This window comes from Urocampus carinirostris, chromosome 18 (assembly GCF_059441175.1).
Source record: "Urocampus carinirostris isolate Australia breed hairy pipefish chromosome 18, RoL_Ucar_1.0, whole genome shotgun sequence".
Classification (NCBI taxonomy): domain Eukaryota; kingdom Metazoa; phylum Chordata; class Actinopteri; order Syngnathiformes; family Syngnathidae; genus Urocampus; species Urocampus carinirostris.
Window position 1 is genome coordinate 27,137,196 of NC_142366.1, and position 12,117 is coordinate 27,149,312.

A 12,117-nucleotide genomic window follows, 5' to 3' on the forward strand; every position below is an offset into this window, starting at 1 on the left:
ATGCCGTATATGGTATATATGACTCAAAGACACATAAGTTAAAGCCAAAAAAACCTTTATTGTAAATCTTATTATTATCATAGCTAAATTGTACATTCACACATGCAAATTCACTAGTAGAAAAATATGTTTCATTGCAATCCAATGTGAAGTAAAACCTTACATCATATCCATAACGCGTTCACACAACCGGAAGGCCACTAGAACCAATAATATTTTCAAATATTTTGGTATTTGAATGTAATGTTGGACAGCACGGCGGGGCAGTGGTTAGCGCGTGTGTGACACAGTTCTGAGGTCACGGGTTCAAATCCAGCTACCAACCTTCCTGTGCAGTGTTTGCATGTTCTCCCTGTGCTTGCGTGGGATTGAATAACCTGTATTACCTCTCAAGCCACTTAACAAGAAATGATAAGACTTTATACTAATTGAAACAAGACTACGCTGCAAAAATGCTAATTAGAATTAGATAGATTAAACATCAGTTTGCTGATTTTAATCTTTTATTTTACTAAAAGAAAAAAATTGAGAAAAAAAAGGTTAGAATGTAGTTAAAAAAACATTTTGTTTCACTGGCATATTTTGTATTATTTGTGTTATTCTTCTGATAAAACAAGATTACAAAAATTATAAAACTTGAAATTAGGTCAAAATGAAGCGAAATTATTGATTAAACAAAAGGAAAAACCTGGTTCAAATCCAGCTACCAGCTTTCCTGTGCGGAGATTGCACGGTCTCCCCGTGCGTGGGTTTCCTCCGGGCACTCCGGTTTCCTCCTACATTCCAAAAACATGCATGTCAGGATGATTTGCCTAACCCAAATCTCCTTAAGTGTGAATGAGCGAGCGAATTGTCTGTCCCTGTGTGCCCTGCGACTGGCTGGCAACCAGTTTAGGGTGTCCCCTGCCCACTGCCTGGAGATGGCTGGGATGGGCTCCAGCACCCCGCGACCCTACTGAGGATAAGTGGTGCTAATGGACGGATGGATGGAATGTTATGTTTCCCACCCTGGCATGTTTTTTCCCTGGTATTTTTGTTTCTTGTAGTTTGATTGTACAATTTACGCAACATTGCTATTTGAGCGTTCCATGGAAATATTTCTGCGTTTTTGTTCAAAATAGCACAAAAAAAAGACATTTATGACCTTCTGCATTAGAACGCAACGGCGCGTGGTGACGTCATCCGAACTACATCGTCGTGATTAAAATGTAATCGTAAGTGGCGAAGATTTATTTTTTAAGTATGAACAAATGAACACAGAACTGTTTTTTGAATCAAAAAAAAAAAAAAAAAAAAAACTACGACACAATTTACAATTTTCCGCATTCTACCTCACCGACGCGTGGTGACGTCATCCAAGGTCCTATCGTTTGATAAAAATGCAATTAAATGTGGCGGTAAGTCAGCATTATTTTAAAACTTGCACATTTTGGAATTGGAATTAAAAGACATATTAATACAATCATGAGAATCTATATGAACTATATATTCCCAGTTATACTTGTATTTTCTTTTGATATTTTGTCATCTTTAAGGATCTGACGTCGCATTTCCTGTCAGCGGTCAAACCGGAATGGGATCCGTCCTGTTATGGTTCCCGTAGCACACAAATGCTCAAAATGTCGGACTCAAACAGTTAATTACAATTTTATTTAAGTGCCATTTAACACTCGTTAGCGGGACTAGAATGTCGGGCGCGGCCGGTGGAGGCTCCGCTTGCCAAGGCGCAGCAGCGGGAGCCAGTTGCAGCTCCGCCGGCCCTCTCTACGCCGCGGCATCCGGGGGAGGAGCAGGGGTCGCCGGTAGGCTTCCTGCGCGGGTCCTGGAGCATATTTTTTCTTATTTGGAGCTGGCCGATTTAACTCGGTGTGCGTTGGTGTGCTGGCATTGGAACAACATTTTAGCGGATGAAAACAGCGAAGTGTGGCGCAGCCTGGGCGCTCGGACGCTGAGTGACGAAGCTCTGCGCACCGACATCCTCTGCAACCTCCCATCGTACAAGGGCAAGGTTTGTTTACCTTCTGCTTTCCTCGTAAATTACAATCGCTTGCTTATATCGGGAGACTCAATGGAAGCGTGCCTGCAGTTGCTGTAGAACAGGGGTTTAATTGGAACTGGGAGTCGCGTGCTAGGAAAAAATAGCGAGAAATAGAGAGAAAAAGAAGGTAAGATAGACCGGAAAAAAGGAGGGAGGGAGAGAGAGAGAGAAGGTAAGAAGGACAGCAAAAAGAGTAAGAGAGAAGGTTAGAGAGACACTAACGAGAAGGAATAGTAAGAGAGAGAAATAAAAGGTAAGAAAGATAGCAAAAAGAAGAAACAGTAAGAGCGAGAGAGAAGGTAAGAGAGACAGAAAGAGAAGTTTAGAGAGAAAAAGGGAGAGAGAAGGTAAGAAAGATAGCAAAAAGAAGAAATCTTCTAGAGACAGTAACAAGAAGAAATGGTAAGAGAGGGAAAGAAAAGATAAGAGACAGAAAAAAGAAGAGAGGAGAGAGAGAGAAGGTAAAAAGATAGCAAAAAGAAGAATGAGTAAGAGAGAGAGAGAAGTTTAGAGGGACGGTAACAAGAAGTAGTAAGAGAGAGAAAGAAAAGGTAAGAGAGACAGAAAAAACAAAGAAACAGTAAAAGCGAGAGAGAGAGAAGGTAAGAGGGACAGAAAAAAATACCAGAGAGAAAGATAGAGAAGGTAAGAATGATAGCAAAAAGAAGAAAGAGTGAGAGAGAAGGTAAGAGAGAAAGAAAGAGAAGTTAAGAGAAACAGGAAAAAAAAGAAGAAAGAGATGGTAAGAGACAGAAAGATAAGTTAAGAGAGACGGGAAAAAATAAGAGAGAGAGAAGGTATGAAAGACAGCAAAAAGAAGAACGAGTAAGAGAGAGAGAGAGAGAAGGTTAGACCGATAGCAAAAACAAGAAAAGGTGAGAGGGAAGGTAAGAGAGACGGAAAGAGAAGTTAACAGAGAGAAAAAAAGAAGAAAAAGAGAGAAGGTAAGAAAGACAGCAAACATAAGAATGTGTAAGATAGAGAGAGGTTAGAGAGACAGAAAAAAGAAGAAACAGTAAGAGCGAGAGAGAAGGTAAGACAGACAGAGAATTTGAGACAGAAAAACGAAGAGAGAGAGGGAGAGAAGGTGAGAAACATAGCATAAAGAAGAAAGAGTGAGAGAAGGCTGGAGAGACAGTAAAAAGAGGAAAGAGTAAGCTAGAGAGAAAGAAAAGGTAAAAGAGAAAAAAGGAGAAACAGTATGAGAGAGAAAGAAAACGTATGAGAGACAGAAAAAAGAAACAGTAAGAGCAAGAAAGAAGGTAAGAGACAGAAAAAATAATATGATCTTTATTTAAATAGCACTTTTCAAGTCAATGAAGACTTCCCAAAGCGCTTTACAATGGTCTTCACATTTACCCATTCACACACACTCACACACCAGAGAGAGAGAGAGAGAGAGACAGTAAAAAGAGGGAGGAGTAAAAGAGATAGAAAGAAAAGGTAAGAGAAAAAAAGGAGAAACCGTAAGAGCGAAAAAAGAGGAGGTAAGAGACAGAGAAAAGGGAGAAAGTAAGAGATAGTAAGAGAAGCTAATAAAGACAGTAACAAGAAGAGTAAGAGAGAGGAAAGAGAGGGTAAGGTAGACAGAAAAAAGGGAGAAAGGGTGGGAGGAATAGAAAGAGAAAGACAGAAATAGTGAGAGAAAAGGAGAAAAATAAGAGAATGATCAAAAGAATGAGAGAAGAGAAAATGACAGAGAGAAAGTAAGAGAGACAGAAAAAGGAGAAAGAGTGAGAGAAACGTGGAGAGAGGTATGTCAATGATCAAGTATTAGAATAGAATTTACCTTTATTGTCATTGTTCCAACATGGGATATATTGTGACAACGAAATTGGACGTGGCACTCCAGGCCCACATTTTACAGTGAGGATAAGGAAAACAAAAAGATAAAGGAACAAAGAAGATGTTTTAACTGTCTTTGTTGTAAATCGGCTTTGTTTTACTCCGGTGGGGGGGGGGTGTTGTATGAGGGGGTGAGGGACAGACAGAGATGGGCGAATCCAACTAGATGTTTGATCTTACTGTACACACGGTCCAGTGTTTTTTCCCCAATTGCTCAGTCCACGTATTGAAAGAATTTGGGAAGTACAGTCCTTAAACATGCCCGATAAGTCTCCAGCGACGATAAAAGCTCCGTCGGGGTGTGCAAGCTGCTATTTATTGATAGCAGCGGGCAGGAGATTTAGCGCTATGCTAACGTTAGCATCCGGTGGAACGTAAACAGCAAGCACAATGACCACAGTGAGCTCTCTCGTTAGATAGAAAGGTCTACACGATACTGCTAGAAACTCCCAAATAGGCCCCCTCCTCCAAATCTAACTTTGCTCAGGGCCCCAGGAAGACTGGGGCCGGCCCCGCCAGTAATAACCTTCCCACCCGTTTGTCCCCCAGATCAAATCCCTCCAGCACGCCCTGAGCTCCCACGACTGCTCCCGGAACGTCTACGTGAAGAAGAACGGCTTCACCCTGCACCGCAACCCCATCGCCCAGAGCACGGACGGGGCCCGGGGCAAAATCGGTTTTTCGGAGGGACGCCACGCCTGGGAGATCTGGTGGGAGGGGCCCCTGGGCACGGTGGCCGTCATCGGTATCGCCACCAAGAGGGCCTCCATGCAGTGCCAGGGCTACGTGGCCCTCCTGGGCAGCGACGACCAGAGCTGGGGCTGGAACCTGGTGGACAACAACCTGCTGCACAACGGGGAGGTCAACGGCAATTTCCCACAATGCAACAACGCGCCCAAGTATCAGGTATGGAGTCAAATTATATATTTCATTCTATTTGTTTTAACATGGGGGCAGCACGGCTTATATATGGAAAGGTACCTATATCTTTTTATTGCAACTCCAACCCTATTTGTTATTTTTATTCTTTGAACCTTATAGTCTGGTGCACCTTATATATGGAAAGGTGCCTATATCTTTTTATTGCAATTCCAACCCCAATTGTAGTTTTAATTCTATGCGCCTTATAGTCTGGTGCCCCTTATATATGGAAAAGTACTTATATATTTTCTATTGCAACCCTAACCCTAATTGTAATTTTTATTCTTTGCACCTTATAATCTGGTGCGCCTTATGTATGGAAATGTATTTATATATTTTTACAGCAACTCCAACCCTAATTGTAGTTTTAATCTATGCGCCTTATAGTCTGGTGCGCCTTATATATGGAAAAGTACCTATATCTTTTTATTGCAACTCCAACCCTAATTGTAATTTTTATTCTTTGAACCTTATAGTCTGGTGCACCTTATATAAGGAAAGGTACTTTTACATTTTTATTGCAACTCCAACCCTAACTGTAGTTTTAATTCTATGCGCCTTATAGTCTGGTGCGCCTTATATATGAAAAAGTACTTATATATTTTTTTATTGCAACCCTAACCCTAATTGTAATTTTTATTATTTGCACCTTATAGTTTGGTGCGCCTTATATATGGAAAGGAACTTAGATATTTTTATTGCAACCCTAACACTACTTCTAGTTTTCATTCTATGTGCCTTATAGTCTGGTGCGCCTTATATATGGTAACAATCACAAAAGCCTCATTCTTTGGTGCGCGTTATCGTGCGGAAGATACGGCTAACACCATTGTCTATTTAATCAACCAATGCAGATCGGCGAGAGAATCCGGGTGATCCTCGACATGGACGACAAGACCTTAGCCTTCGAGAGAGGTTTCGAGTTTCTGGGCGTGGCCTTCCGAGGGCTGCCCAAAGCCTGCCTGTTCCCCGCCGTCTCCGCCGTATACGGCAACACCGAAGTCACAATGGTTTACTTGGGGAAGCCTCTAGATGGCTGAGGGGGCCCGTTGGGCCTAACTCCAAAGTTGCGAGGGGCCAAACCGAAGCGGGGATTTTGTACTACATCTCAACGGCTCCGGACTGTCAAAGTCATTTTGTGCTTATTTATAAAGTGTGGACGTGGAAATACACTCGAAACTTTTGCATGACCGGAGATTCGATCGAAGGTCCGGGATTACTATTACACTACATACCAGATGACTGCCATTGTACTAATCGCTTTAATGCAGGGGTGTCAAACTCATTTGAACTCGGGGGCCACACGATAGAACAAAAATTCTGTCGGGGGCCGGACGAGTAGATTAAAAAGAAAGAAAAAGAGAAAGACATAAGAGAAAGAGGGAGGGAAAAGGAGAGAAGGCGGGAGGAAAAGAAAAAGAGAGAAAGGGAGAGAGCGTGAGAAACAAAAGATAAAAAGTCGTGAGAGAGGGGGGAGAGGAAGAAAGAAATCCAAAGAGAAATAGAAATACAGAACGAAAAAAAGGAAAAGAAAGCGCGAAGGGTATGAAAAGAGAAAGAGAAAAGGAAAAAAAGAAGTTAAAGAGGTTAAAAGACAGAGAGAGAGAAAGAGAAAAGAGAGAAAAGGAAAAAAGGAAGTTAGAGCAAAAGATGTTAAAAAGACACAGAGAAAGAGAAAAGAGAGAAAAGGAAAAAAGGAAGTTAGAGCAAAAGAAGTTAAAAAGACACAGAGAAAGAAACAAAGAGCAACAAAGGAAGAGAAAAAGAGAGACACAGAGAGTGAAAGAGAGTGGGAGAAAAGGGGTGGAAAAGAAAGAGAGAGAGAGAAATAAATACAAGTACAGTGTCTTTGTTCGAGGCACCTGGCCTTGGCAACATCCAGTTGACATATTTCAACCTGCAGCTTGTTTTTCTCTTGCGCTTCTCTGAGTGTTGTCTCGCGGGCCGGATTCAATCCCTTAGCGGGCCTGACCTGGCCAGCGGGCCGCCTGTTTGACACCTGTGCTTTAATGCATGAATCGTGTTGTGTGGCTCTTTATAGTCGAAATACACACACCCCCTGGTGGTGGGAAATGTCATGTCCGTTTTAATGTCGTACTGTATTACACTATAGTATTTATTTCTCTTTTATGGTACCATTGTATGGAAGTAGAAGAGTGCCATAATTCAATTAATCAAACCAATTGAATGAATAAAAACAACCATTTGAAATAAAAAGTCTGTGTTTTCAATTATAGAACAGCATACTCTTCATGATAATGTAGTCTGCTTTAAGTGCTATGGTTCTATTTTTTTAAATATTGTATCGTATATAATTTTAAATGGTATCTGCAATTATACAGTACTTTTCAAGTCACTGAAGACATCCCAGAGCGCTTTACAATGAGCTTCACACTAACCCATTCTCACACACGATCGCTATCGGTGTGTGAGTGTGTGTGTGAATGAGTAAGTGTGAAGCAAAAAAATGCAAACCATTTAAAGGGACAGTGTGGATTATTTGACCACCGGATGTCGCTGTTTTGTTTTGTGCAGCTGAAAACGAGTATTCCTCTTTGTGCCTTTTAGTATACTACGTAGACTCAAAAGCTACCATAAAGCACAATTTTTCTACATTTTCTTCTGCCCAGGGTTTCGCAAGGTTTTTGAGTACTAGTAGCAGCAATTACGTCAGCTGCCTCTTGGTGGGGCTCATGTTATGTAGAACACATTTCTCAACCTATGACTATTAAAAATGCACGTTTATATATTTCATGATTTTTTAAAACAATATTTTTTTTTTTTTACTAAATGTTAACATCACTGCACTCTTCAGATCCATTCTATGATAAAGTGATACAGAGAGTGTAATGTTTATACACTGTCCCTTTAAAAGGTGAGGTGCATCGTTTGAGGTGGTCGTAAACAGTTGACAGAATATATTAACTATGTGTTAACAATGCCCAAGTTCAAAGAGACTTTAATTTGTTACCCAACAAGCCTCTCTGCTTTTATCTTACTTTTAGCAAAGCTGTTCGGGGCAAAACAAATAAGGTAAAACGAACGGCGGGTGCGGGAGAGTGACTTCACGCTCGTCTCGGAGCTCTTTTTGGTAATGTAGGTGATTTTACGCCATTGGACTATAAAGGATTTTATTCGATTGAATAAAAGTTACATTTATTGAGTGCAATGAAGATTTTCACCGAGTAGGCTTAAGTTCAATGAGCAGTTAAGGTTCAGGGCACAGGAATGGCGGGAACGGGACGTGAGGCTGATAAGAGAGTCAGCACATCCGACGACGCAGAAAGGCCCTGATGACGGAGGGCGGCAGGCATTGTTTGAGAAATGCTCTCCGCTGTTTTGAGTTTTCCAGACATCGCGGCGATGTGGTGGAGCTCACGTTGGGCTTCATTGGCACGCCCATGGGAGGAGCCGGCACACCATCTTGCGGAAAGACGTGGGCCGAGGGAAAAAAGGCTGGAAGACTTCAGAGAGGCTACACAGAGACTCGAGCGACGCTAATTCGGCCATATTCGATGGAGTTCACTTAGTTAAATTGCTAATGAAATTAAATCTGTGTGAAAATGTCGGCTTTTCTTCTTCATCTTTTCCATCAAGAAATGAGCGCGCATTGTTGGGTGAATGTAGGCTGTGTTTGGTTAATGGAGTCAGATAACTAATCCGAACAATTTGGTAAACGATACATTACTGCGGGTATAAGGAATGTTTACTCAATACTTGCATGGGCATCATGGATGAGAAGCTGCAATAATGACAAAAGCCAGGAGATGGCAGCTGCGAGTAAAAATCGGGCCACATTCTGTCCAGCTCTTTGAAATAATCATATGATTTATTGCTTTTAAAAGTTGGAATCTGGTGGCAATTTTTTTTTTTTACATTTAGAATTTCACAATCCCCCGTTTGAGCAATACTCGTGTTAATACATTGGTGTTGAGGTAACTACCGATCAAAAATCATATGTGTTCCACTTACATTATAACCTCTGCCCCAGCTGAGCAACTCACTTCCTCATTCCTTGTTCCCCATTTTTGCCTGTGGGGTGGATACAGAGGAAAAATAAGGGTTTCGAGAAACATGACAAGAGGAAAAATCATTCGATGCGATGACGGTTTTTGTTCGATGCAATCAGTTAGGCGGACTTGTGTTCGAATCCTTCAGTGGTCCTTAAATGAAAGTGCAGACAAATGTTTTCAAGATATTGATTGGTACAAAACACAGAAAACAAGACAATTATACCTACGCTGCAAAAAGCAGTAGCTCGTTTAAAAAGGGACCAGAAATCGTATTGTGTAACCGAAAACGAATGCTACAAAGCGCAAGGAGTGAATACAAACTACAGACACTCAAAGTAACAAAACTTTTTGCATTTGTTGGGAATTAAATATCAAAATGTACCGTTTACCAAATTGTTCGAATTGGTTATCCGACCCCATTAACCAAACACAACCTACATCTCATTAGCTGCACCGCTTATCCTCAGTAGGGTCGCGGGGGTGCTGGAGCCCATCCCAGCAATCATCGGGGCAGGGGACACCCTGAACTGGTTGCCAGCCAATCGCAGGGCACACAGGGACAGACAACTCGCTCATTCACACCTAGGGACAATTTGGACCGGCCAATCCACCTGAAATGCATGTTTTTGGAATATGGGAGGAAACCGGAGTGCCCGGAGGAAACCGGAGTGCCCGTAGGAAACCCATGCAAGCACGGGGAGAATATACAAACTCCACACAGGAATCCGGTAGCTGGATTTGAACCCACACAGGAGGTTCCCAAGACCTTAGAACTGTGCGTGCACACGCGCTAACCACTGCGCCGCCGTGCTGCCCACAACCTACATTCACCCAACAATTTATGCGCGCTCGTTACTCGACGGAAAGATGAACAGGAAAGCCGACATTTCCACACGGGGGCAGATTTGATTTCATTAACAATTTAACTAAGTGTACTCCATCGACCGAATTAGTGTCGTTGGAGTCTCCGGGAAGCCCTCTTCTGAAGTACTTTAGCTCCCTTCTTATTGGCCCACGTCTCCCCGCAAGATGGTGTGCCGGCTCCTCCCATGGGCGTGCCAATGAAGCCCCCTGGGCTTCACCATCTCGGAGAAGAGCCTTTGCGATGTCTGGAATAAACAAAAAACAACACTGAATATCTTATCAGCCTTACGTCCCGTTCCCGTAAACAACATTTTCTACTAGGGTGCCCTGACATTGCACCACAGTGCCAGTGAATATCTTTTGGATTAAATGTAAGTTGTATTCGATCGTATAAAATCCTTCACATTGCCCTTAATAAATTCAGATAATTGAAACACAAGCCTTGCATTCATACACATTTCATAGTGCCCTGTTAGGGGGTAGAATGCACCAGTCCTCTTGGGAGCGACCCATACGTGGGCGATGACGATTCATAGGATAATGCCATACAAGCTAATGCCAGCTGCCGTTAATCACAAGGGAAGAAGAAATGCAATGGTTGTTAGGGTTTGGCGCACCTCCCTCCACCAGAAGGCGCCTAATCAGTTTGTCATTAGGACAAGTGTGCCCAATCACGCCACACCCGTCCCAAATGAGCATGACCCTTCATGAGGACATTGACGTTAACCAGGGTCGGGTGATTTTCATTTTTCACATTTGTTTCCACCATCAAGATCACCTTTTCCCAGTGTCATCCCGATTTGTGAGGTTTGGTTTTAGTTTCTGGTTCTGACAGTTTTATTGTTGTTTTTGACCGTGTGTTTGTTACTATTCAAGGATTTTATATATTTGACTATAAAGGATTTTATACAATTGACTACAAGTTACATATATTCAGTTTAATGCAATAAAGATATTCACTGACTGGGCTTTAGTTCAATGTACAAGGTCAGGGCAGGCTGTGTGGAAGATGTTTTGTCTAGGACATTTCGGATAACAGGAGGCATGTGCTGACGCGGGACGACCAGAGATCGTTGGGCGCAAATAACTGCTTGGCACGCCCATGGGAGGAGCCGAGACGCCATCTTGCAGGGAGACGTGAGCCAATAAGAGAAAGCTAAAGGAGTTCAGAAGAAGGCTTCCCAGACATTCCAACGTCACTTATTCGGCAGTCTCCTGTTTTACACTTAGTTCTGCTGTTCGGAAAAATAAACATCCGCCCCTGTGTGAAAATGTCGGCCTTCCTGGTCATTTTTCTCTCAAGAAACGAGTGTGCATAATTGTTGGATGAATGTAGGTCGTGTTTGGTTAATGGAGTTAGATTACTAATTGGAACAATTAGGTAAACGGTTCATTTTGATAGTTAAATCTTATGATTTTGAGGTGGACCCAAACGCAGGAAGCAGGAAAGGTGCTCGAAAACAGATGGTAATTAATGACAAAATCATCAACACAGTAACAAACGGTCAAAAGCAACAATCAAACTGTCAGAACCAGATACAAAAAAACAAACCTCACAAATCAGGATGAAAATGGAAAAAGGTAAAAGTGATCTTGACAGTGGAAATGAAAATCACCCGACCCTGGTTGCTGTTCAAAATGTCCTTGTGAAGGGTCAAGCTAACCAGGGACAAGTGTGGGATCATTGGACACACCTGTCCCGATCAGGGCTCAGGAGGTAGAACGCTCGTCTTGGCATCAAGAGGTCGCAGGTTCGATTCCCGGCTCCTCCGTGTTATATGTCGAAGTGTCGTTGGGCAAGACACTGAATCCCTAACTGCCCCAATAAACAGGTAGGCGCCTTGCATGGCTGACTTCCTATTGGGGTGTGAGTGTGTGTGTGAATGGGTAAGTGTGAAGCATGTTGTAAAACGCTTTGGGAGGTCTTCATCAATTTGAAAAGGGCTTTATAAATGCACCATTTACCATTACAAACAGACTAAGCGCCCTCTTGTGGACGGGAGGTGCGCCAGACCCCAACAATGGCAAACTGATTAGAATAGAATAGAATAGAATATACCTTTATTGTCATTGTAACAAAATGGGTTAACATATTGTGACAACGAAGTTGGGCATGACATTCCAGTTTTACACATTCACAGTGGGGTAAAAAAAACCAAGAAGATAAAGGAACAGAGAAGATAAGGTTATAAAACAAGGAGGAAAAGGTTATCCTTGCAATGCAACATGCAATGCAGATGCAAGCATGGCAACAATTTCGAGCATTTACAAGCACTTCAGCCAAAATTCAGGCACTTTTACATCCATAAAAAAACAAAAAATTCAATCATTCTCAATGATTTCACCTAAAGATTAAAACCATTTAGTAATAATTTTAAAAAAATCATACTATTTGTTGCAAATGTTGTAGCAAGACCTCAAACCAGGCAGGAAGGG

The 12,117-nt window shown here is 42.1% G+C and overlaps 1 protein-coding gene across 1 annotated transcript; it reads left to right on the forward strand.

Annotated features, from left to right (window-relative positions):
• The first annotated feature begins 1,445 nt into the window (after positions 1 to 1,445).
• Positions 1,446 to 8,319, forward strand: fbxo45 (F-box protein 45). The gene is made up of 3 exons (XM_088322695.1): positions 1,446 to 2,008; positions 4,433 to 4,789; positions 5,659 to 8,319. The coding sequence occupies exons 1-3, from the start codon at positions 1,688 to 1,690 to the stop codon at positions 5,842 to 5,844; spliced, it is 864 nt and encodes a 287-aa protein (XP_088178821.1). The 5' UTR covers positions 1,446 to 1,687; the 3' UTR covers positions 5,845 to 8,319.
• The last annotated feature ends 3,798 nt before the right edge of the window (positions 8,320 to 12,117 follow it).

What these genes read in the sequence shown, in the direction of transcription:
- fbxo45 (XM_088322695.1), top strand. Translation starts at nt 1,688, where the DNA reads ATGTCGGGCGCGGCCGGTGGAGGCTCCGCTTGCCAAGGCGCAGCAGCG. An exon ending in TCCCATCGTACAAGGGCAAG is followed by an intron (nt 2,009 to 4,432) that starts GTTTGTTTACCT and finishes TTTGTCCCCCAG; the next exon opens with ATCAAATCCCTCCAGCACGC. An exon ending in ACAACGCGCCCAAGTATCAG is followed by an intron (nt 4,790 to 5,658) that starts GTATGGAGTCAA and finishes CAACCAATGCAG; the next exon opens with ATCGGCGAGAGAATCCGGGT.